General features: G+C 39.2%; 1 protein-coding gene across 12 annotated transcripts in view; it reads left to right on the plus strand.

Annotated features, from left to right (window-relative positions):
• Positions 1-27,220, plus strand: part of EHBP1 (EH domain binding protein 1) — a 367,874-nt gene that overhangs the window by 17,032 nt on the left and 323,622 nt on the right. For 6 of the 12 annotated variants that reach the window (XM_032353632.1, XM_032353642.1, XM_032353640.1 and 3 more), the window contains exons 1-2: positions 13,553-13,866; positions 14,699-15,097. In XM_032353632.1, coding sequence (XP_032209523.1) covers positions 14,994-15,097 — 104 coding nt within the window. In that variant the 5' untranslated portion in view covers positions 13,553-13,866; positions 14,699-14,993. The other 6 variants (XM_032353634.1, XM_032353639.1, XM_032353635.1 and 3 more) reach the window with 5 other exon arrangements.

A 27,220-nucleotide genomic window follows, 5' to 3' on the forward strand; every position in this document is an offset into this window, starting at 1 on the left:
TTGTTGCCAGTTTGTATTTTTATTTATTTATTTATTTATTTTAAAGATTTTATTTATTTATTTGACAGACAGAGATTACAGGTAGAAAGAAAGGCAGGCAGAGAGAGGAGGAAGCAGACTCCCTGCTGAGCAGAGAACCTGATGTGGGGCTCCATCCCAGGACCCTGGGATCACCACCTGAGCCTAAGGCAGAGGCTTTAACCCTCTGAGCCACGCAGGTGCCCCCCTCTGTTGCCAATTTTTAAACTGCAGTATTTGTTTGTTGTTGAGTTACACAAGCTCCTTATCAAATACGTGATTTGCAAGTATTTTCTCCCATTTGTTGGCAATCTTTAACTTTCTTTTTTTTTCCAAAAAATTTTTAAAAGACTTTATTTATTTATATGAGAGACAGAGAAAGCTCGAGCAGCAGTGGGAAGAAGGAGAAGCAGGCTCCCCACTGAGCAGGGAGCCTGACTCAGGACTTGATTCCAGGACCCTGGGTTCCTGGGAGCCAAAGACAGACACTTAACCAACTAAACCAACCAGATGCCCCAATCTTTAACTTTCTTAATGGTGTGTCTAAAGTACAAAAGTTTTTAGTTTTGATAAAGCACCATTTTTCTTTGTTGTTCATGCTTTTGTTATCATCTTTAAAAGCCATTGCCACGCCCAAATTCACAAAGATTTACTCCTATTTTCTGTTAACAGTTTTATAGTTTTAATGGCTAATATTTAGGTTGATAATCCTTTTTGTGTTAATTTTTATATATGGTGTTTTTGTACTCTTACCTTTCCTAGTGCACTAATAAAATCATTGTGAATCCTGGATATCTCTCCAAAGAGTGTTCAAAGACCTCAGCAATTCACAGTGGAATAGATTGAACTCTTTGGGCTGGATTGCCATTGTAGTTATAAACAATATATTCTAGAAGGAGTAATAAGTTGTATCAATGCTTCCTTTGTTTGTAATTTGTCATAGATAATTTACAAAATGACCCCAGTTGACTGATGATTACTCTCCCCTTTAGAGCTCCGTATAAACAATTGAATTAGGAATTGGTACATTTAGGAACGATATCTTCCATGTTCCTAACAGATACCATTATGCCTTCATGGGAATTGTCACTATAAACTTTCAATTTTTAGCCAATCAGAAAATTAAAGTTAGTTAAATACAATCAGAAGTATCCCAAACTTAATGAATGTAAACTGGTAGAGACACTGTGGAAAATAGTTTGGAGTTTCCTCAAATAATTAAAAATAGGAAAACCCTATGATCCAGTTATTCCAGTAACTGGGTATTTATCCAAAGAAAATGAAAACACTAGTTCAAAAGGATATATGCACTCCTATGTTCATTGCAGCATTGGTTGCAATAGCCAAGATATGGAAGCAACTTAAGAGTCTATTGATAAATGAATGGATAAGGAAGATGTGTACACACACAGACACACACACACACACACACATATCATGTAGCCGTAGAAGGATATATAACCCACCCAAAGAAGGATGAGATCATGCCATTTGGGACAACATGGATGGACCTAGAAAGTACGATGCTAAGTGAAATAACTCATATTGCAATCAAAACAAAAACGAAAACAACGAGTAAAACAAAAAGCAGAATCAGACCTAAAAATAAAGAAGACAAACTGATGGTTGCTAGAGCAGGGGGAATAGGGTATGGGAAAAATGGGTGAAGGGGGTAGGAGATACAGGCTTCCAGTTATGTAATAAGTAAGTCACAGGAATAAAAGGCACACCATAAGGAAAATATAAACAATAACGGCCCCAACTGGAGGTGGGACCGTTTTAAGCTAATGAGAACTAGATTATTACAATGAAAACAGCTGTTGAGAAGTTCTAAATACCTCTTTCCAATTTTACATACATGTATCCATTTATTAAACACAGGAATTTTTAAAATCACAGAAATAGGGCTGCAGGGATCTTAAGAGTGTATACCTTCTAGCTCTTAACCTCCAGGTAGCAAAGTTATCATTTTCCCAACATTTTCTTGGTTTCATTTCTTGGCTTTCTCAGTTTTGATTTCTTTCTCAGGTGGCCTTGTTCTAGTAGAGGTCTCTGACAGCAAAATAAAATAGTTATCCTTAAAACTGTTAGTCTAAGAGGAAATTGCTTCTCTTTCCTAATCATTCTCCTTCTACCAGTTGTCCAAGAATTGTGTCTGCTTGGCCTGACATGGAGTTGTGTATATAGGTCCACGTATAAACTTCTCCCTTCCATCTAGAGAAGTTATGTGAGCTCCTGGGATGATATCATTGGTAAGTGACTTTGGTTAGTGACACCACTAAACTGTTCTCTGTGTCAGCTCCATCCTACTCTGTGTACCTCACCATAACTGGCTTGAGTCTTTTCAGACTATGGGACAATATTGGATTTCTAACATCTCTTTTAGTTCTATTTTAGACCATTTCTTATCTTATAAGCTATTTCATGTGCTATAGCTTACAGTTTTTATTATGTGTACACTTTTTTTCTCTGAAGTAAGTTTAAATTTCTTGAGGTTTTCAGCTGTGATTTATGTATTTTTATGTGTATTTTTTATGTTTTTATGCATTTTTAAGATGTATTTTTTAAATTTAACACTTTCTTCCATATGGTAGGCACCTGGCAAATATTTGAGCCACCTGACTTGACACTGAAGCAGAGAACAGAATCCTCCATATAGAATATGAAAATGAGAAGGGAGTCCAATGTGAGCCCCAACCAGAGGATGAAGGGTAAAATACCTAACAGGACCATGAAATTCAGTTCTAAATCTGAATAAAGCAATTCAAGCACATAAAAAGTACCAGTGAAAACTTCTTTTTATGATATAAAAAGAATTCTTTTTATGATATAAAATACATACAGAAGACATTTCTAGAATGTTTTGTGAAAGAAGACTCTTCATTCACTCCCCATATGAAGGGTGTCCACAGGCAAAATGGATCCAGGTTCAGAACACATTAGATATACTAGGAGTGGATTTATTCTAGGGAGAATTTTCATTTTTATCAATATGATTTGTAAAGTTATAGATGAAAAGCCTTTAGATAGAGAACATTTTAAAGAGCACATAACTATAGTTATGCAATTTTAATCATTTTTATAAAAAAACATAAAACATTAAAGGAAAAAATTTTTAAAGATTTTATTTATTTATTTATTTATTTAATTTATTTCAAGTGCACAAGAGCATGAACTGAGGCATAGGCAAAGAGATAAGGAGAGAGAGAATCTCAAGCAGACTTCCATGCTAAGCCCAGAGCAAGATGCGGGCTCAGTCTCACAACCCTGAGATCATGACCTGAGCTGAAATCAAGAGTCAGATGCTTAACTGACTGAACCACCCAGGTATCCTCATTGAGGGAGAATTTTATTTTTTTAAAAGATTTTATTTATTTATTTGACAGAGAGAGAGAGAATGCACAGCAAGGGGTAGCAGCAAAGGGAGAAGCAGGCTCCCTGTTGAGCACAGAGCCCAGCTCCATGCTGGGCTTGATTCCAGGACTCTGGGATCATGACCTGAGCCCAAGGCAGATGCTTAACTAACTAGGCCACCCAGACGCCCCTAAATAATTGTTTCTAACCGATGCAGAATGTGAGCTCCACAAGGGCAAGGGTGTTGTCTGTTGATGTGCTACATTCCTAATTCTTAGGGCTTTTGGCTTAGTAGTTATTCACAAGATATGTGTTAATACATGAATGGATTTTTTACTAAAAATAGCATCAAAGAAAATTAGAATAATAAAACTATTATTCAGAGGTATACTTCCTGTAGCAAAGCGAGGTACAAGTTCCATTGTTGCCTTAAAGCTCGCAAAATCAGCTGAAAATTAATAATTAATTAAGAGAAAGCAGAATGAACTATTGACAAAATTATTTGGCCAAAGAACATTTCTGGGCATTTCAAGTATCCATAGTACACAATGATGATGAGCAGTTACTCTCATCATCCACTTTCCAGCATGACATATGAAGAAGGACTCAACAAGTTATTTATTACAAACAAGAAACTTCAGGATTGAGGCGCCTGGGTGGCTCAGTGGGTTAAGCCGCTGCCTTCGGCTCAGGTCATGATCTCAGGGTCCAGGGATCGAGTCCTGCATCGGGCTCTCTGCTCAGCGGGGAGCCTGCTTCCCTCTCTCTCTCTGCCTGCCTCTCTGCCTGCTTGTGATTTCTCTCTGTCAAATAAATAAATAAAATCTTTAAAAAGAAAAAAAAGAAAAGAAACTTCAGGATTTGGGTGATCATTTTGTGAACTGTGGCATAAAGCTGGAGAAGAGGCATGTTTAGAGTAGCTCTGAGTAGCTAGGAAGTATGTTATTACAAGAATAAAAGAAGTTCAGCAGTCACCAATAGGCTTCCTATTTTTGCTTTGGTCATTTGAGGATAGAGTGAATATTCTAAAGATGATCAAGTTATGACCTCTAAATATATACTTTTTAGCATGCGTTGTGTGAAGAAAGATGTACAACATTCTTGTTTTCTCCACCAAAGTATAAAAGTACTTGTTATCAGGGAAGGGTGGTCACATATAAGTTTTAGAAATGAGAGATGGGACACTGATAATGCCAGATAATTATTTCTCACCAAGTTTAGCTTAGCAATATGTTTAATAACTAAAATAGACTAAATTTACTTCAGGGATAAAATATAATAGTTTTAAATGTTGAAGATACCAGTATTTCTTGAGAAGACTGAACTATGGCACAAAACATAAGTCTTGCACAACAGTTAACTTTCTTTGGAGGAAAATATCAGTGATTCATTATTGGGAATACTTAAAAATAGCATCCAAAAGTTGCTACAAAATATGAAGAAATATCCAGCAGATCTCACAACGTCTTCTTTGCTAGCAGGCTGTGTTCTACTCTTTGTAGGCCCTGTCACTAACTGGGTGATTTGCTGTAAAAAGAGAGATCTGGAATGATATTGCAGCTCTCTCTGGCTCCCATGTTATTGCCCTTGCCCTGGAATTTTTATTCACCTTGGCTTGTTTAGCAGATTGCCCAAACTCTGCATGAGTTCTACCCTCTGAAACCTGGGTTCAATTTCCATCTCAACTCATCTGGGACAAGCTCCTGCAAGAAGGCTGCTTCCTTTGTCCCATGCTTAGTGCCCTCGTATGTGGGATTCTGCCTGATTTCAGCTAGCTGCTGTTTTTTTCCTCACTGTTTGAGATGGAAATACTCTGATTTAATGCCACATGGTGGGTATTCAGTGCCCTCCCAGTCTGTGAATTCCTACTGCTTTTCTTTGCCTCTCCTGTGGAACCTTATTATTTCAGAAGATGTTAATTTCATTATCTTGTTCACACTAAATATAATCATCCAGGAATTATTCAGAGGAAGACATTGGCTGGTTGCTCTATCTGGTTACCTGGAATCTATTCCAATTTTTGAAAACATAGAGGAAGCAGAGATCAGTTTACTTTTTATGATTTATCAAAGACTCAGCATTTCATGGGAAATGAACAATAGACTTTGGTCAGGAATCCCTACTAACATTATAGGAGATAAATATATTGAATTAAGCAAAAACTTTATCAGAATGGGTTCCTAATTCCAACCTAAACCTTTGCTGCAATAGTTCTGGTAATGATCTACTTTTTTGTGATGTATAAATATCTCATAATTATACCTATCTTGACATACACAGTCTCGGTGTACTGGGACTTGACCATCCCGAGATTATCTCAAGTAATTTGAAAGGTCAGACTGAGAGGGTGGTACAGACCAGCAAGTATACTCTAGAGTCAAGAGTTGTATTTAGCTGGTCCACAATTGGATAGTGGGGCTAATGGTTTATGGATGTCACCCATTCAAATGGTTAATGTCTTTGTGGTGTTGTTGCTACATTTGGAGTATCCACATTTTGAATATCATCCATGCCTGTAATAATTCTTGAAGATTTCTGAGCCTTCTAATCATTCAACATATTTCTCCAGATTAACAATAGGAGACTGGCCTATTGAATCACTAAAGGACGCTTTCTATAGACTTGCTTCTGTCTCTATCTGAATTTCAAGGTGGTTAAGGATGCTCCTGTGTCTCCACCAACCAGGTCCAGATTAGCCTTTCCTAGATGCTATGGAACTGGGCAAAATTGGTTTTTTAGCATATAAGTTAGGTTCTGAAATTAGTGTCATCTCAGATTCAATGTGCGATTGTTCATTATGGCTAACTGTGAAGATTTGTTCATGGGAAACTAGCACAGAAGCAGTTTCACAAAAGGATACTCTCTTTTTAGGTCAAAGATGGTTTTCTTTTCCTTTTTCTTTATTTATTTATGATTTGAAAGAAAGCATGTGCTCACCCAAGGAGGAGTGGGGGAAGAGTGTGAGCATGCGCCTGGGGGGTGGGGGTGGGTGGGAGTCAGAGGGACAGGGGAAAAAAAGTCTTAAACAGACTCCACATTGAGCATGGAGCCCGACTTGGAGCTCGATCTTATGACCTTGAGATCATGACCTGAACTGAAACCAAGAGTCAGACACTTAATCGACTGCACCCCACAGGTGCCCCAAAAGATTGTTTTCTGATACAGCTTTTCTTTGCTTTCATTTCAACCATAGAACTTGGGTCCTATGATAGAGGGGGGGAAAAAAGCTGTCTTTTAAGAGAATAAATATTAATGGCTAAGTATTTTGTTAGAATTATTATTTGAGGTTATATAGGGGGTACAAATATCAATGTAAAAAAATTCAGGTTTCCAAGAAGCATAATTTCATTTTTCTATAACTCAACTCAAATTCTCTTTTAGGCTCTGACTTCACAAGGGGTGACAGAGAATAATCATGGTCAATTTGGCAGGGACTGCGTCTAAACTGAGGGGGTTTACACAGTATCAGGGTGTCAGAGGAAGGGGATAGAGTATTTGATCTCTGCTCCTCCTCTACCACTCTGGCTCCCCCAAGATTTCTAATCTGCACCCTTCCTCAATGGCATATATCCCCACAAATTGCTGCTGAGTCAATCTTGGCCTATCAGCAAGGCCTCTAGGTCTGATGGTTTCTGCTGTCTCTGTACCCTTTTGGATACCTAGAAATCATCATGCTGGGTTTCCAGAACCTTCATGGTACTATGTAAGTCTTCACTGTCCATTATGGTAGTTATCAGCCACATGTGCTTATTTAAATTTAAATTAATTAAGATTAAATATTAACTCCAGTTTCTCGGTTACATTTCAAGTGCTCAATAGCCCCAAGTGGCTAGAGTCTACTACATTGACAGCCAGGTATAGAATATTTTGTTCATAACAGAAAGTTCTATTGAACTGTACTCTAAAGTCTTGGCTGGACTAGATACACAGTTCAACTTTTTCTTCTCTTTAGGGTCTAGCCTCTTCCCTTTGGCCCTAACAAGAAAAAAGAACATTAAGTTATCTCTCTCAGCTCTCAGATCCTATAGATAGATCCTGCTCCTTCAGTTGTCCCTCTCCATGGCTGGTGCCAGAAGAGAGAATTGTGCAGTAAGTCCTATTCTCAGAGACCCACCAGCATCGAGCTTCTCAATACTTTCCTCCCAACTCTTCTTCTCCTTCCAGTTCAGGAAATCCATTTCTCTTCTTTACAGAAGGAAGTTTTACTTTTGTCTTTAGCAGTACCATCTAACAGGAATATAATGTGAGCGATATGTATAATTTAAATTTTTCCCATAGCCACATTAAAAAAGCAAAGTAACAGGTGAAATTAATTTTAATGTCTTTTATTTAACCCAACGTATCCAAAATATTATAATTTCAACACATAATCAATATAAAAATTACTTAATAAGATATATTTCATTCTGTTTTTACATGTTAAGACTTTGAAATTAGTGTGTATTTTATACTTACAGCACATTTCAGTTTGAACTAGCCATATTCAACTAGCCATATTGAACACTAGTGTTCAGTAGGCACCTGTGGCTAGAGGTTATCCTACTGAACAGTGTAGGTCTCTACAAGGATCCATTTCATTACTCCCTAAAGGGATAGGATTTTGAACTCAAAAACTAGGGGGAAATTCCCTGTTTCTCTGCATTCTGTTATATTCCTTTCCTGAAATGATGAGCAAAGACCAGCCTACATGAGGATGGGTGAGATGCTGAGAGTGTCTTAGGGTGGGGTCTAGGAGGAGAAAGGCCAATAGGATAAAAAGAAGTACCTGGAAAAACAGCTGTTACAGAGACCATCGCTTAATATTTTGGAAGTATTAGCTTGTCACAGTGAGTTTTTTTTTTTTTAAAGATTTTATTTATTTATTTGACAGAGAGAGAGATCACAAGTAGGCAGAGAGGCAGGCAGAGAGAGAGAGGAGGAAGCAGGCTCCCTGCTGAGCAGAGAGCCTGATGAGGGACTCGATCCCTGAGATCATGACCTGAGCTGAAGGCAGTGGCTTAACCCACTGAGCCACCCAGGCGCCCCGTCACAGTGAGTTTTTTTTGTTTGTTTGTTTTTGGTTTTTGGTTTTTTTTGAACATAAGACTTGATGTAGGATCGTCAGGAGTAAATTTGTTTACTATGGGCTTGAAAGAAATAATTTCAGGATGCCTGCATGGCTCAGTCATTTAAGTGCCCAACTCTTGATTCTGGCTCAGGTCATGATCTTAGGGTGGTGAGAAAAAGCCCTCGTTGGACTCTGTGCTGCACATGGAGACTGCTTGAGATTCTCTCTCTCCCTCTCCCACTGCCCCTCCCCACAAACTGTATCTCTCTTTCTCTCAAATAAATAAATAAATATTAAAAAGAAAAAAGAAATAATTTCATTAGCAGTTAAAAATTGCAGTAGTGTTGTATACAGTCTAACTGCTATGGTAGCTGGAAAATAATGTGAAAGCCTGCAGTGCTATTATTGGGAGTAAATCTTAGTACTAGGACTAAGGCACAGATAAGTTCTATTAGTAGTTAAATCCTGCAATAATACCTCTGACAATTTTTATTGCAAAACTGTAAAGCCTAAATATAAAAATTTTATAACCAGGAATGATCATAATTCAAGTCTTTGGTTGCATTTCATAGACTAGAATTTCCATTTTGGAGTTTTCTTAAACAGTGACTAGCAAAGCTGTTTCATGGAAAATAAGTTCTATATTTTCAAAATTGTCATGGCAAGGAGGATTGGAAGTTTTGAGATGGCATTTTTCACTTGTTTCTTCATATTTCATCTTCATTATAAGCTTGATGATATTTAAAGCCAAAATTGAAATTATTTTATTTTTTTTATTTTTTTTTAAAGATTTTATTTATTATTTATTTGACAGAGAGAGAGATCACAAGTAGGCAGAGAGAGAGAGGAGGAAGCAGGCTCCCTGCTGAGCAGAGAGCCCGATGTGGGACTCGATCCCAGGACCCTGAGATCATGACCTGAGCCGAAGGCAGCGGCTTAACCCACTGAGCCACCCAGGCGCCCAAAATTGAAATTATTTTAAATGTTAAATCTTCTGTTAAATAAAAAACCTATAAATTTTCACATTCAACACCTGGGTCAAATGAATAGTACTATCAAAGTAACACACACCCATGAGCATATTACACACAGATTAAGCCTGGGATGGAAAGAAGTGAAAAATCAAGACCTGAGAAAATAAGGGACTAGGAAAGGGTTTGGGGTGCAGTTTCCCTTGGAAGTGGGGGAAGGGTCAGAAGGATATATACACTGGTAGGTAGAGAGAATGGGGAGGCCTTATGGAAAATGTAACTTCCAGCATGCCAGAAGATCTCAGCTAATACATTGTGTGAAAGGTGGTCATGAAGACTGAGAGTAAGTGAATTCTTAGTAATTATTATAAAATCTTGAGTCCACTTAAGTTATTGGTTTTCCACTCTTGACAATTACGAGAGAAGAGTTACAGAGTCAACGAGAGAAGAATAATGTTAAATGCACTCTTTCTTTAGTCCTAAGGTAGTTACATTCAGTAGCAACAAAATATTGTCCAAGTATTCTTGAAGGTCTGGTTGTTTTTTCCTTGACCGTTTATGAAACAAACACAGTGATGTACGTTATTAATTACCATTTATTGACTGTTTACGATGTATTAAGTTCTTTGCCTACACATCTTCCATCTTAACATCCTAGAAAGGCAGGCGTGGTTATTTGTTTGACAGAATAAGAAGCTGAGACTTACAGAGTTTAAGTAATTTGTGTTATTTTCTTGTATGGGTGCTGAACATCTGTTTCTGAAAACTCTTTTTTTTTTTTTTTAAGATTTTATTTATTTATTTGAGAGAGAGACAGTGAGAGAGAGCATGAGAGAGGAGAAGGTCAGAGAGCGAAGCAGACTCCCCATGGAGCTGGGAGCCTGATGCGGGACTCGATCCCGGGACTCCGGGATCATGACCTGAGCCGAAGGCAGTCGTCCAACCAACTGAGCCACCCAGGCGTCCCTCTGAAAACTCTTTTGAGAACAGGGATTATATCTTTAATGTACTGTTAATAGTATTTATATGATTAATACTAAGTGGTTTTCAATAATTTTCAACTAAGCAGATGAAAAAGATCTTAAGATAGTATATATGGAAGATTCTTCAATAAATTTAGTTAGCAGACAGATTATTTTTTTAAAAAGTTGAGAGAAGAAGTAGTTGTTTGGTGGAGCCTCCAGGAGCCAGCCTTTGAACCTGAGCTCAGCAGCAGAACAATGTCACTCTGGTCTTAACTACTTCATTTAAAAATAAAAACTAGGGACACGTGAGTGGCTCAGTTGGTTAAGCAGCAGCTTTCCCCTCAGGTCCTGATCCCAGGGTCCTGGATCGAGTCCCACATCGAGCTCCTTGCTTGGTGGGGAGCCTGCTTCTCTCTCTGCCTCTGCCTGCTTGTGCTCTCTTTCTCTTTCTCTGACAAATAAATAAGATCTTTAAAAATTAATAAAAATAAAAACGATATATTTATTTTAAAGGGAGTGAGCAAAGGGAGAGGGCACCAAGCCAACTCTCTGCTGAGTGGAGAGCTGGACATGGGGCTTGATCCCAGACCTGAGATCATGACCTGAGCTGAAATCAGGAGTTGGATGCTTACTCAACTGAGCCACCCAGGTGCCCCATTAATTACTTCATTTTGAACCTCGGCCTCTTCTTAGCTACCTGTGCAGCTAGAATGAAAGAGTTTACATCCAAGAAAAATATTTCCCCTAAAAAGAAAAACTGTTTTATACGAAACTCTTTATCAGTCTCTTGAGAAAATTCTCTAGGGGTTCTATACACTCCTTGTTCTTCTTCTTATTCCTCCTCCAAAAAAAATATGTATTTAAAACTGATTGTTTTTTTATTTTTTAAGATATATTTATTTAGAGAGAGTGCATTTGGGGGGCAGGTGTTGGGGGAGGACTAGAGGGAGAGGGAGAGAGATAATCAGATTCCCTGCTGAGCACAGAGCCAGATGTGGGGCTGGATTGCACCACTTTGAGAGCATGACCTGAGCTGAAACCGAGTTGGATGCTTAACTGGGCGCCACCCAGGCGGCCCCAAACTAATTGCTTTTAAGATAGTTTCTTTACAATAAAGTCTCTCTCTCTCTCTTTCTTTTTAAGGATGAGAAAGAGTATTATATGAAACTAAGCTGACCACATAAGAAAGTTTGAAAAGTTCTGAAGAACAATAAATAAGATGCAAAAACCCTCATCATCATGCAAATTTTTCCTGAAGGGCAACTTAGATTAAAATAGTTTATGACCATTTCTATAAATTAGTCATTTAAAAAAACTCCATACACTTAAAGTCTGTTAATGATGCAGACTATATCACCATATGAGATCATAATGGGTGTAAGTGGTAGTGACTTAGTAAACCACTCAGGAAGGACACTTGAGAACTCTTAAGATGTACAGAAAATAATAATCAATATAAATATTATGGTTATCTTAATATTTAAAAATTAAGACTGTACAAAATAAGTGATATCGATGTCCTTTTCTGTAAAATGCACATTGTGTTCTTGGGGTATTTTTTGATCACTTTATTAAAAATGGAAATAGAATTAGATATTGGATTCCAGCTTTCTGTCTTCCCATCTCTCCTGATTCTCCAATCTCTCTCTCTTCTTTCTCTTGCTCTTCTGTCTATAGATGGGATCAGCTCTCACTCACCACTGCCCTCCTGTCCTTCAAAGAATCCTTCCCTAGACCCTGATAACTTTCCAGTTACTTTGTCCATTCACTCTGTTCTCCATCCTTAGCAAGATTAACATTGGCCCTTAATTGTTTCCGTGGCCCAACTTGCTTGTTTTCTTTTCATGTTAGCTACCTTCTCTTTTTTTCAAACTGTATGCTGATTGCTTATAGGGTGCTCTACTTCTCTAACCATTCCTCCTCAGTCTCTTTTCCAGTTTACTTCGCTTATTCCTTAAATGTTGGAACCGCCACCCCCCCCCATCATTCTTTGCTCTCTTTACACTAAGAGGTCAGTGAACCACCTAAAACTGAAAGCAGATTTTTGCGTTTTATGATAGGATAAAATTCTCTCCTTGGGTTAGTGTCTATAGCTTTCATCATATTCTCAAAAGGATCCTTGGCTTTTTTTAACAATGTTAAGTGTCGGGGCGCCTGGGTGGCTCAGTGGGTTGAGCCTCTGCCTTCGGCTCGGGTCATGATCTCAGGGTCCTGGGATCAAGCCCCACATCGGGCTCTCTGCTCAGCGGGGAGCCTGCTTCCCCCTCTCTCTCTGCCTGCCTCTCTCTCTGTCAAATGAATAGATAAAATCTTAAAAAAAAAAAAAAAAGCAATGTTAGTGTCCCTGCCCTCACAGTCTCCTTAGGTTATTCCATCTTCCTCTTTGCCTAAAATCATCCTTTTTATATGCTGGCCACTCCCGAATCATTTACAGGGGAAAAAGAGCAAAGCAAGAAAAATAAACAAATGCTGAAGAATCAGAACAAAAAGAAATTGCACCATGAGCAGTTCGTTTCTAGCTCAGCTAATTGTATCCCATTGAGGACCAGTAGACTGAACGCTAGGCATGGGTTGTCAGGGTCATTACTTCAGTTTGTAAGGGAAAAAAACCCCAGGAGAAACCGGGTGAAACCAAGGCTGCGTGCGCAAACACCCTGGTTGCTAGTGGCGCAGGAATAGGCGCACCCAGCTTCTCGGGTGGGGATAGGAGAGTACAGGAGAGAAAACCACAGCAGCCACGCTATACACAGCTGCACAGAAGCCAGCCCCGGCTCTACTTTCAGACTCCAGCCAGAAACCCCGCCCCGCACCCAGCGCGCATTTGACCGACATCCACCTTAAGCAACCATCGTCCCGTTCACTATAAACACTCCTTACTCCTCCCGCCTATCTTTTCCCTCTTCAAGCCAATCAGAAGAGTGGGCGGGATCGTCCCTGCTGGGTTCCTTTTTTTTTTTTTTTCCAAAAGGGTAGACTGTGCGCCGCGTTCCGGCTGGGGGAAAAACACCTCCAGAGCTAAGGGGTGGAGCCTATGTTATGGGCACCCAGGTTGGCCAATGAGATGCCCCCACCGCTGAAAGGCCCGGCCGCCGAGATGGGCGGGGCACGCGCGGTGCCGAGCCAATGGCGGCGGGGCGGACGGAGGTTGAGCCGCCTTGGGTAGGGTTAGTGTGAGAGGTGCGGCGGGGGAGGTAATGATGATGGTGGCGGAGGAGGAAGGCGGGGGAGGGGGTGGTGGGCACTGAGCGGCGGCTCTGGCAGGGTTTTGTAGGGTGGGGGACGGTCGCGGGGCGACTCCGTCCGGGAGGGGGCGGGCGTGAGGCGCGCCGTCCGCCTGAGGGGCTGCAGACCCCGGCTCCCGCGAGCGCCGCGGCTGGCTCGGCTGTTCCATGTGGCTTCGGCGGGGATGGAGGACTTGGTGGCGGCGGCGGCGGCTGCTGCTGCGGCGGCGACGGAGGAGCGGCGCTGAGGAGGGAACCGGGCCAGACTGAGCCCGACAGCGGGATTAGAGGTGTGAGGAGGGGGCGGGAGTGGACGTGCCGCGGGGTCGGGTCTTGGGGACAGGGCTGGGGTCTTCTGGCATCGCCTGGGTGACAGGGACCGCAGGCGAGCCACCGCCTGCCACCGCTGTGGGGCAGGGGTCTGGGCTCTGTGCATGAGGAAAGGAGGCTCCGGCGGACGGTTCCCTTCGAAAGGGGGAGGGAGGCACCCCACCCCGCACGGTGCACTTGCCCCGCTGGTCACTGCTTCACGCCCAGGCAGGAGTTTCCATTTCCCTCCGGCTGGCAGCGAAGGCGGGGAGCCCGAGTGGCCTGGAGCCGGGACCTTGCCCTCCCTTTGCCTTGAGATTTCCCTCCACTCCTCTTTCCCCATCCATTTCCCCCTCCGACTGAACACCAGCATTCCTCCTCGCTCCTTAATTTGTTCCAAGCACATATTCTAGTACTGGAGGCTATTATTTATCAGCTGAAAAACAAAGTTTATTTTGAAATGTTCCACTCCTCCCTCTGACTGGCAGTGGACATTAAACAGCATCCCTAGACTTTCCCGCTCTGCTCGCCTTTCTGTGATGCTAGGAGGGGGAGGTAGGGCCCCGACTTGGCGTTTCTCGATTGTTGTTGATGCTGATTACCTAATGTGTTGCTCCACGTCTTCGGTGTGAATTGTAATTTCTTCCTTGATGTCTTGCACCCTTGATGTTACTGGCTTTTGAGGTTGGTGTTTTGTTTCATTGTTTGAAAAACATGCGGAGAACTGAGGTCTGTTGCAGTGTTATCTAACATGGGTGGGTAGTCACTCCTCATGCTTCTCTCATATTTTTCTCTCTTTGTTTTGCTTTTCAGTCCTCCAGATTACACATCATATAGTCCCCGAGGTGGAATGGTGATGTCTCCATGAGGGAACCTCCTCTCATTCATCCTGTCATGTGTATCATACTGTTCTTGACTGGGCCATTGATCTAAGATGGGATTTACCCTATGAAACAGGGCGAAGACTTATGGACCCCAAACATCATTTCAAGTTGTAGTTGAGTTTTTTAAAGTACAGACATACATGCAAAGCTCGTTTGCTTTGGGCCCTCTGCTTTGTTAAAGCTGCTGTATTGCTAACCCAGAATTGCTCCAGTGACTGACCATCATGGCTTCAGTTTGGAAGAGACTGCAGCGTGTGGGAAAACATGCATCCAAGTTCCAGTTTGTGGCCTCCTACCAGGAGTTGATGGTTGAGTGTACCAAGAAATGGTAAGACATGTCTGGGGGTAGAGTTTACTGTGGCCTAAACTCACTGTGGCCTAAAGTCAGCTGACAGCTGACACACCTTTCTGTAGTGCACGAGTGTGTACAGGCTGGGCAGGGAACAGATTACTCTAACAAGTATTGTGGTATGCACTCTTGCTGCTGGTATCATCCCTGTGGGTTTTAATTACTGCACTTCAGTATGGCTCAAAGGAGTGTAACTCTGAGAGCTTACTAAGTACAGTAGATTTGGTCTTGAGGTCTTTCATCATTAGTGTTAGCATAACTTTGATTTTTTTTATAATTTGAAGGAGATACAGAAAATGCTATTGAATATTGTAAACATGCGTATGTATTATTGTAACATGTATTTTAATAGAGTTATAATATAGAAATCTATATTCTTGGGGGGTGGTGATAATCTGTTTTATTTTGTTCTTGATTTTTCATTTGTCTTGGTTTAAAATAAATAATTTTTCATTATTTTAATAATGGAATGCCAGTCCATAATATAACCTTAGAAATTCTTTTGTTATATGCTTAGTCAGGCAACTGTATTTTATTTTAATTGCCTAATGGGATACATTTCTTGGCCAGACTTAAGGAAGCAATTAGTAGTACTGGCCTACGATTTGCTTCTTTCTACTTGAGCAAAGTAAATTTAGGGCTTTCTTTTCACTGTCTTGAATGGTAAGCAAGAATTCTTATTTAGTAAGAGGAAAAGAGTTAATGTTAAGCAAATGGTCCTTTGGGTTTTGTCTTATTACAGTGTTTAAATATTATTACTGTGGAAATAAGTCCCATTTTATTGTCCACAAGGACTGTAATCTCATGTCTGTATTAGCTCTCTTTTTAACATGCTTTTTACTACATGAAAAAAATAACTTGCTCTGTTTTAGAACTCTTAAAGTATATTTGAATATTGGGAAACCAGTTTCTGAATGCTTTGCTCTTGGACTTGTTAGGAATGTTATTTTATGTGCAATTCATGAAATACATGCACTGATTACCTATTTTACACCAGGCACTGTGGCTTTAGAATTGAATATGACATAATCCCCACCCTCAAGGAGCTCACAGTCCAGGGTAATGACAGGCATGTAAATAAATTCACTTATCATGGTACAGTAATACAAATGTGTATGATGTAGGGATTTTAATCTGTCTCCATAACTTAACAGTTGGTTATCCTTGGAAACAGTTTATTTATTTCTCTATGATTTAGTTTCCATGTCTGCAAAAGAAATAATGGTACCATTTTATAGGAAGAGTTATTGTGAAGATTCAATGAGTATTTTAATCCCCAATAAATGCCATTATCACTTACAAAGTTGGCAGTGGAGGAAATAACTCTTTAAGGGTGGAGGGGAAGGTCTTGGGGTGGCTTCCTGGGATCTGAGTTGGATTCTGAAAGATTCATAGTAGTTGGCCAGAAAGCCAAGGGGGAAGAAATGAAGACTATTCTAGACTGAAGCAATAGCCTATGCAAAAAGTATGGAGGAATTAAATAACATGGGATGTGCTGGAAATTCAAGCAGTGCAGTTTGTTGATGGGGCTTAAAGTGCAGGATGGGAGCAGGGCAGTGGGATATGATGTTAGAGCAGCAGGCAGGATTCCAATCAAGGAAAGTTATGTGCTTGTACTATTATATGTGTCTTGGACTTTATTCTGTGGGTTGTAGTGAAAGGTTTTGAGCAAAAGATGCATTAGGTTTGCATTTTGGAAAAATCACTTGAATGATAGTGTGGAGTAAGGATCATAGTGAAAAGGGTGACTGGAGACAGCAATGTTTGCCTACTGTTGCAGTAGGTAAGGTGAGGGAAAAGGCTTAGACTAAGGCAGAGCACAGGAAATGGAGAGGCACACTAGGACACAAAATGGTTAGGACTTGGGGGCTCCTTTCAGTCAGGGGTCTGGAAAGGATGGGGATGAGAGAGAGGGAAAGGCCTAGATTGACCTCCCAGGTTTCTGGTTTGGAAGACTGGGTACTTACTAACCAAACTAGGAAAAGAGGAATATCCTCATTACAAATATTTTTTAACTAGGCAGTATACTGGGAGTATCAACTTAAAGATGGTTAAATCTGAATCTTTTTTTTTTTTTTAAGGGATATAGAACATATCAGGTGATTATCTTTAGTTACAAAATCAGTTTCTTCCCCATAGTTTGCAGTATCACTGAAATTTCTTTTCCCCTTGAGATGTAAGTTATTGTTAATATAAATGTGAAAGCAAGAATGAAAATTTAATTCGATTGCAGTTGAACAGATGGTTTGATCAATTTTAAGGATGGCCATTATGGTATACCTGTTAAATTGAGTCTTTCTGATAAAACTTTCTTTAATCTTTCTTTAAATATAGAATCTTTCTTTAAAACTAGAAGCATTTGGGTGTTCTAGAATTTTCAATTTTATAGTAATAACATGGAAGAAAAATTACAAGTGTTGAGAGGATAAGAAAATAGATCTGGTATAGGGAAGAAGAAATAAACTTTAAAAAGAGAGAACAGATAGCATTCCATTGGTATTGTGTCTTTGGAGGTAACTTGTGAATATAGATTTCATTGCCTTTTAGAACCTTGCTACTTAAAATGTTTTCTGAGAAGCAGGAGCATTTCCAACACCTGGGACCACCTGTTAGAAGTGCTGACTCTCAGACCATGCCCTAGACCTACTGAGTTAGAATCTGCATTTTAGTAAGATCCCCAGTTTGCATACTAAAGCTTAAGAAGCAGTATTTTAAAATAATGTTTTCAGCTTTCCCAAGTGTCCATTCATGACTCTAGAATAAAGTATATTCAAAATACACTGACTTCTGCATGAATTTGAAACTCAGGGAATGAAGATGAAACTCAGGAGATTGAGGAAAGGCATAGTGTGTTGATGGAAGAGGGTCATGGGAATCAGGAAATGTTTTTCAAGGGAGAATGTGTTCTTTCTGTCATTAAGGAGAAGAGAATGTTTCCCACGTTCTTTTGCCATGGCCATAGGGTATGAGCCTGGATATGACAGATAACTGGATGAAGGTAAGGGTTTAAGGATATTTTTTTTAGATCTAGGCCATGAGCAACCCAGTACTTTACCTTTGATCGAAGGATGGATTCTATAGATTAGAGGCTTTGGGGCTTCTGCTTTCTCAAAGTTCTTTTCTCTGTTGCTGTGTTATGGTATTTCACCTTTGCTCTCGCTGATGGGGTGTGAGTTTCTTTAGTTCAATAGAATCCACTTCCTGATTCTTACATGTTGTTGTGGTTCTAGAACATAGGTCAGGAACAAAAACCTGAATGACTTATTAATCTGAGAGAAGGACACTGTACTGCGAGGTTTTCTGTTCCTTATCACTCCTTGATTGCCATGTTAAGGCTCTAGCAAATATGGAGATGACAGAGGTTTATATTTCCTACTCTTATTGTTGTCTCCAAGTCATTTAATTATTAATCACTTAATTGACAAAGCTGTTGGCAAGTAATGAGGCCACCGGAGATGAGTTTGCAGGAAAGAGACCGTGTGGTCCTTTTTCTTAGTTTACTTGTTACCTGGTTCTTTTATCATTTGTGGGTTTTTAGATTCTGAGAAAAGTCTTCACTCTATGAACTCTCAGAGGTTATTCAGGTATTTAAGGAAACTACTTGAAAGTTGACAAGTTTTGGTTATAATTTAGGTTGCAGAGCTCATTTCTGATAGGAGCTCCCTAATTTATGAACCATTATATATGAGTATATATTATACTGTATGTGTATAATGTGTATGTGTCTGTATCATCTGCCTATTTGAACATATTTAATCTAGTTTTTTATATTTCATCTAATTCTCAGTTTTAGCATTAAAAAAGTATTTAAAGTAATATAAAATTTTCCCTAAAAGGCATAAATATATTTGTTTCTGATCTTTCCATGTCATATAAGAATTCCTTTTTAAAAAAAAAATAATTATAATTTATTTTAAAAACAGGTAATACAATCACATGGCTCAATATTGTAGGGGTACCAAAAGGGGTGTGTGTGTGTGTGTGTGTGTGTGTATCCCTGAAAGTAACTCCTCATTTTCTCTATTATTCCACACCTCTTTGCAGACTTTGTGATTCAGGATTTGAAAAGTGAACAACATCAACAACAATAAAACCTTCCTAGTGCTTAAGTTTGTGATGCTGGCCTGTTAGATAAAATATAAACTCCTTAATATGATATTCCAGGCTCTCTCTAACTGATCCTAATTTAAGTTTCCAGTTGGACATTAGAATGCTGCATGTACTCTGAGTATTACATCAGTTTATGAAGGCCAAATTACATTCATAAGTACTTATCCAGATCCACTTCTTTGGATGGCTTAAGCAAGCATTTCTCTATTGGCCATTTAATACAAAGAGATACATCATCTTTCATGTAAAGAACCTACTTTTGGAAGTACATTTAAAGAATAATTGGATACAGCGTTTTTTAGGATTGTGTTTTAGGATTTTCTGGAAGGCCATTGAGTCTAGAACAAAGGGTATATGATAAAGAGGTGAGGTCTGAGAAGTAGGTAGGGGTAAGTTAATGTATGGCCTTGAGGTCATGCTAAGGTCTTTTGGATTTTAAATGCATAGGAAGCATTTGGAGAAGTTTGAGCAGGGAAGTGATATAATATGATTTACATCTCAAATAGATTATTCTGGATAGTTTATGGAATATGAATTGTCATGAGTAAAGATGGGAGCAGGAATACTAGTTAGGAGGCTATTGTAGTAGTCCAAGTAGCAGGGAGGTAGTGGTGAAGGTGGTGAGAAATGGTCAGATATATGTAGCTAACACACATATACTACCACCACATTATACTGAGGTGTAACTTAAACTTTTTCATCCAGTAAAATACATCACTTTTAAGTGTATAGTTCAGTAGGTTTTGACAAAGGTATACACATATGTAACTGGAAACAAAGTTTTTGAAGTTATAGTTGGTAAGACAATGATGGATTAGATAGGTGGTAAAGTGAGAGATTGCTAAACAAGCAGGTAAATGCAGTGTTAATTGCATGGAGGGGAACACCTGGAGAAGAGAAGGTTTGTTGTGAGAGAGAAATCAAGAATTGGTTTGCTTTTCTTAAAGTTTAGGAAATCCAGATGGAGATCTTAATTAAGCAGTTAATTATACGAGTCTCGAGGTCAGGGGAGAAAAGGGGTTGGAGTCTCTTTGTATATAGATAGAATATATATAACCATGGGGTGTTAAGTAGATTATGAAGGACTGAGCCTTGGGATACTTCACCATAATAGAGGTAGGGAAAAAGTGGAAGAGCCAGCAAAGATGACTGAAAAGCCGTAGTGTAAGGAGAAAAATTAGGAGAGTGTATTCTCCAAGGAACCAAGTGTACAATGTTTCAGGAAAGAGGTGTTTAACTGTGTCAGATACTGTTGAGAGGCTGAGCAAGATGACAGTGGATTTGGCAGGGTGGAAAGGGCTGGTGACTTTGAGAAATGGTTTCAGTGGAGAGGTGGGGATCAAAGCATGATTAGATTGGGTTAGAGGGAAGGTGGTGAATATGATCAGTATAGATACTTTTCATAGAGAATTTTGCTACAAACTAGAGAACTAGGTAGTAGCTAGAGAGGGACAAAGGGTCAATGTATATATTTCACACAGAAGAGATGGCAGCACATTGAAATGCTGATGGAAATAGTAAAGAGGTAAAAATTGATGATGTGCTGAGAGAGGAGGTAACTTCAGGAGAAAAGTCTTTGAATAAGAGGACAGGAACAGGATTTAGTACACAAGTGGAAAGGTTGAACTTAAGTAGAAGCAGGGACAATTGATTGAGGCAGATGACATGGGCAGAGAAGCAGGCTAAGTTGGTAGATTTGGTGCATGAGGGTGTGGATATTCTCTTCTCTTGGCTTCTGTTTTTTCATGGAAATAATATTAGAGGTCATCGGCCAAGGGAGAGGTGACAGAAAGAGGTGTCGAAGGATTGAGGAGAGAGGAGGTATTAAATTGTCAAAACAAGAATTGACTGGGGAAATGCAGAAGGATGAGTAGTGCTGAGGACCTTCTTAAGTTTGTGGTCGTAAATTTAAAGTGAATGCAAGCAGCAAGTTTGTAAATTTTAATTCAGCTCTGTTCCTTGTTTGGGTGCAGGCATAAAATAGGCAGAGTTGGATGTAACCAGGGATGTTTTTTCTTCAGAAGTGTATAACTGAGAGAAAGAAGGGCAGGGAAATTGAAAGTGAATGCACGGGACTGATTATATTGATGAACCATGGAGTATGAGATGGGAAAGGAGGAAAATAAGGACATGAAAGTTAGGATGGTCAATGAAAAAGTGAAGAGAACAATGATTTTGATATGTTAAAGGTGGGGTTGGTTTACCAGAGTGAAAAGAGCTGGGAATAGAGGTAGGAGTCAGAGTGAGTTGTTCATTTCTGGAGGATGTGGTTAATGGTATAATGACAAGGCAAAGGTGGTGGTCTCCTTTGGATCACATTTACTTACCAGGTTAAAAAAATAAGCACATGGGGTACCTGGCTGGCTCAGTTGATAGAGTATGCGACTCTTCATCTCAGTGTTATAAGTTCCAGCTCTACTTGGGTACTTAAAAATAAAATCTTGGGGCGCCTGGGTGGCTCAGTGGGTTAAGCCGCTGCCTTTGGGGCTCAGGTCATGATCTCAGGGTCCTGGGATTGAGTCCCGCATCGGGCTCTCTGCTCGGCAGGGAGCCTGCTTCCCTCTCTCTCTCTCTGCCTGCCTCTCCATCTACTTGTGATTTCTCTCTGTCAAATAAATAAATAAAATCTTTAAAAAAAATTATCTAAAAAAAAATAATAAAATAAAATCTTAAAAAAAATTAATGAAAAAATGAGCACACATCCTCAATGTGTTTTTAATTGTGCCATATACATTAAATAGGAGTATGCCTTAATTTTTTTTAATTAAGTAGAATTTCTTCCTATATTTGAATAGGTCATCTTTTGTACTATCAGACTGTAGCTCAGCTAGTTTGGGTATAACAATGGCAATTGGCGGTTGAGATGGAATGGAGGAAAAGATTTTGGGGAGTGAAAAGGTTGGCCAAGGAATTTATAGGCTGAAGTGTGGGACAGATTATCTCTGTGGCTCTTGAAGTTGCCAAGAATAATAGGAGGAAAAATGGTGTAGATAGTCAGGTGCTAAAATCTTATTGAATGAGGGGATAGGGCAGAAAGTTTTACTTTGTAGAACTTCCTGTTACAAGTTATCTGAATCTTAAACACCTTATTCCTTGAAAGGAAATAGCCGAATTGTCTTTTCCATTTGATGAATTGTCAAAGGTAGATTTAATTTTAGTAGGTAATAAATTGATATGTTACTTTGTTAGTAATTTTATGTAGTTTTATGGAATTATTTTTTTTAAACTGGAATTGTTACATGTAGTATTTTGTCTAGATTTTAAATATTTATTTCATGTGAAATTCAGCTGTACAAAAGTTCAATTATAGTCGGTTTTTAAACAATTTTTTATTTTTTATAAACATATATTTTTATCCCCAGGGGTACAGGTCCGTGAATCGCCAGGTCCACACACCCACAGCACTCACCAAAGCACACGCCCCCGGCAGTGTCTATAACCCCACCCCCCTTCTCCCAAGCCCCCTCCCCCCAACAACCCTCAGTTTGTTTTGTGAGATTAAGAGTCACTTATGGTTTGTCTCCCTCCCAATCCCATCTTGTTTCATTTATTCTTCTCCTACCCACTTAAGCCCCCATGTTGCATCACCACTTCCTCATATCAGGGAGATCATATGATAGTTGTCTTTCTCCGCTTGACTTATTTCACTAAGCATGATACGCTCTAGTTCCATCCATGTTGTCGCAAATGGCAAGATTTCATTTCTTTTGATGGCTGCATAGTATTCCATTGAGTATATATACCACATCTTTTTTATCCATTCATCTGTTGATGGACATCTAGGTTCTTTCCATAGTTTGGCTATTGTGGACATTGCTGCTATAAACATTCGGGTGCACGTGCCCCTTCGGATCACTACGTTTGTATCTTTAGGGTAAATACCCAGTAGTGCAATTGCTGGGGGGTTCTATTTTCAACATTTTGGGCAGTTCTGTTTTCAACATTTTGAGGAACCTCCATGCTGTTTTCCAGAGTGGTTGCACCAGCTTGCATTCCCACCAACAGTGTAGGAGGGTTCCCCTAATTATAGTCGGTTTTTAAGGAAAATAGTGAAGCCCCTGAATGCTGTAATTCGATATTGTAATACTTATATCACGATTTCCTCCACACCAGATTCAGTATGCGTCTAGATTGTTGGCAGACTTTGGCCTGGTCCAGGCTGTTTCTTTTGTAAATAAAGTTTTATTGGAATTTGGCCATGTCCATTTGTTTTTAGCTGCTGTCACACTAAAATGGCAGAGTTCAATAGTTGCTACATAGACTGGGTCGCTGCAGAGTTTAAGATATTTACTATCTGTCCTTTTAAGAATGTTTACTGGCCTCTGCTCTAAATATTAGAGTTACTTGCAGCTAGTATTTGTGGAATCGAGAGTTTAGTACCTTTTTCTCTTCACTATGCCCAACCTACAGACTTTTAGTTTAATTTGTAGTCTAACTGGGTAAGAATAGAGGAGAGCCTAGGGGCACCTGGGTGGCTCAGTCTGTTCAGTATCGGACTGATCTCAGGGTGTGAGTTCAAACACCCTCCCCCCACCCCCTCACCCCTGCTTGAACATGCATGGGGTGTGGAGCCTACTTAAAACAAAACAGACCTAGAGGAGAGCCCATTGTGCCTGCCTTTCAGCCCTATAGAAAGCAGCTTTTATTTATTTAAAATATTTAATTATTTTATTTGAGAGTAAGAGCATGAGTGGGAAGGAGGAGCAGAAGGAGAGAGCAGCAGATTCCCTGCTGAGCAGGGAGCTGGACGCGGATCCATCCCAAGATCACTGGGATCATGACCTGAGCTGAAGGCAGATGCTTAACTGACTGAGCCACCCAGGCACCCCAAAAGAAACTTTACAATAGCTTTAAGGAACATTTATATTTGTGTATGTACAAAAATACATATTTTCTGTCTGTGCGACCTTAGACAAACTACTTAACCTTAGTACTGTATCTGTAAAATGGTGATGATAGTAACGGTGCTTCCAGCATAAAGTTGTTTTGACAATTAAATAATACCTGTAAAGTGGGTAGAATAGTGCCTGATATATAGTAAGCACTCAATAAATGTTACCCATTGTAACACTTGTAAATTATCTGATTATTTAAGTGATAAGTGATGAAGAGAACTATTTAGACAATAAGGGAGAAAAAGCAAGAACACTGAAAATGTAACTGCAATATTTAAGAGTGTTAGAGAAAGACAAACTAGCACAGAAGTTTGGAGTGACCCGAGAGGTGGAAGTAAACCAGGGAGCATGCTAGCAAGAGGCACTGTGCTGAAATTAACCAAGTTTTGGCAGTACTTTGGCTTTTGGGGAAAGGGACGACATATTATTGCTTCTGGAGCTAAGTCATTCATATGGTTTTATAACTTTGTGTACTTTTTAATCACTTCAAGTAAGTAAGTTGGTTAAGGAGACTAATTGAATTCTTCCAACATAGAATTCATTTGCTAACATTTGTGTGTGTATCCTAAGGTGACTATGTGTGATATTTATGATACATTTCTTTATGACAATTTTTTATAAACAATTTTTTCCTATCATGATTTTTTTTTTTAATGAATCCATTTAGTACATTGTATCTTTCAGTAATGTGAAATTCCCTTTCTTTAATTTGGTATCAAATTTTGGTTTATTATTTTAAAGGTTGATTTTTTTAAAATGAAATTTTAAGGGATTATGTGAAGAGATTCTACTCTTATAATGTAGGTTAGTTTGATGTTAGTTTTGCAACTAGATGCTCAGGGACTTTAGGCATCTTTAGAAATGTGCTATTGATGTATCAAATGTGTTTGTTCTAATTTTGTGGGAAATTTCAACAAAAGAGCCACTGAAGTAGTTTACTGCATGATATAAAAATAGTCCAATGTTCTGAAGAAAAGTTGCACAAGCTTTTTCAATTGAATGTTCAATAGGGATGTTCATATAGAATTACAACAGGATGTTCATTTATGTTTGTCTTATTTAATCGCTGTTATAGTGATATTTTTAGGCAGCTTTGTTAACTGGTACTTAAAGATTTTCTTTAGTAAATTTGTTCTATTAAAATATTTCTTTTTGTTATTAACCCCAGTGTTGTTATTTTAAAAGTACTTTTTAGGGACGCCTGGGTGGCTCAGTTGGTTAGGCAGCTGCCTTCGGCTCAGGTCATGATCCCAGCGTCCTGGGATCGGGTCCCACATCGGGCTCCTTGCTCAGCGGGGAGCCTGCTTCTCCCTCTGCCTCTGCCTGCCATTCTGTCTGCCTGTGCTCGCTCTCTCCCCCTCTCTCTCTCTGATAAATAAATAAAATCTTAAAAAAAAAAGTACTTTTTAAATGAGAAAACACTTATAAAGTTGACTTTAAAGCTCAGTTAACAGTAAAAACAATGACTTTAATCAAAGAAGTTATCACTTTAAAAGTTGATCCTCTGCCTATGTCCAAAAGAGTTTGTCCACTTAAGAATTTAAAATAACATTATGTTGACTAATTTAGGTATATAAATAGAACAGAGATAGTCTTAGAGGAGCAGAGAGTGCATGTTACTAGATACTTAGAAGGAGTTACCACTGGACACGGGACTTGGTTCTGAGTTTACTGGCAGCTGAGGCAAAAAGGGAAGCACATTGGCTCAGGTAAATTTCTTCTGGCTAAAGAAAATATCCAAATTTTTTTGCAGAGACTTTTCTTAGGACTAATTCAAAGAGGACTTTTATTGTGAGGGAAGAAAAAGTTTGACATTGGATAAAGTCTCCAACTATAAAAGACTCAGACTGTGAAATTGGATAAAGTTTACCTAGTTTTCTGATCATCTTATTTGTTTATTTATTTAAGATTTTATTTTTTTATTTGACAGACAGAGATCACAAGTAGGCAGAGAGGAAGGCAGAGAGAGAGAGAGGAAAGACCAGAGAGCCTGATCCGGGGCTCTAACCCAGGACCCTAAGATCATGACTTGAGCCTACGTCAGAGGCTTAGCCTACTGAGCCACCCAGGTGCCCCTGATCATCTAATTTCAATCAGAGGTACAACTTGGATAATTTAGAAGAATGGGTATTTAACATAAATCAAATTCTGTGCTTTCTAGTACAGAAGCAAGTAACCACATGTGGCTATTTACATCTTAAACTTAAATTACCTTAAATTAGATGAAATTAAAAATTTCAGTCTCATTAGCCACACACATTACAAGTGCTCACTAGCAACATGTGGTTAGGGGCTACTCTCCTGGACATTGCAAACATGGATCATTTCCATCATCATGAAAAGTTTAACTGGTCAGTGTTGGTTTAGTTATCTCCTCTTAGACTAGCTGATTTCAGAATCTTTGGAGTACTCTGCAGATGTAGAGATTTCCTTGTCCATTAGAAAGCCTGAGCTTGTAGGTGTGGAATGGTGCTGGCAATTCTGTCATTTTAGAAGTCCCCTGATCATTTAAACTCCTTCATCAAGCCAGGTTTTCGAACTATTGCATATGATTCTTTCTCTTGTATCAGTCTGAGGTACGGCTTTGGTGGGTGCTGCATGGCAATTCCTATTAGTACTCCAGAAACATTTATTGAATTGAAAATTTGAATTCAATTTTGTTTCTTTTTTTCCAGCCATTTTTGTAATACGTGTGTATGCATATGTGTTACAAGTGAGAGTAATGTAGTTTAGCTGTGTCACATATAAAGCTGTCAAATTAGTATAAACATTTGAATAGGTTTATTCGTTCATTTAAAAAAGAGAGGTTTGTTCTCGTCCGTAGAAGCAAGCACTGTTGGGGGATAGTTAAAAATAAAAATACAGTAATTTTTGTTTTGTTTTGTTTTTTAAAAGTTTTGAAACTGCTCAAGTGTTTGCACTCTTGTTACACTTCCAGGCAACATTTCTGGATCTGCGGTTTTTTTTTTCTCTGAGGCATACCTTTTTTCTCCCTCCAGTTTTTTTGTTGCTGCTTCCTTGGTGGCATCCTTTGTTGTCTTTTGCCAAAGTCATGGTTCCCAAACTGCACTGTGGAGCCTTAAAGGCACTGGAGAGA

Source organism: Mustela erminea, chromosome 7 (assembly GCF_009829155.1).
Source record: "Mustela erminea isolate mMusErm1 chromosome 7, mMusErm1.Pri, whole genome shotgun sequence".
NCBI lineage: Eukaryota > Metazoa > Chordata > Mammalia > Carnivora > Mustelidae > Mustela > Mustela erminea.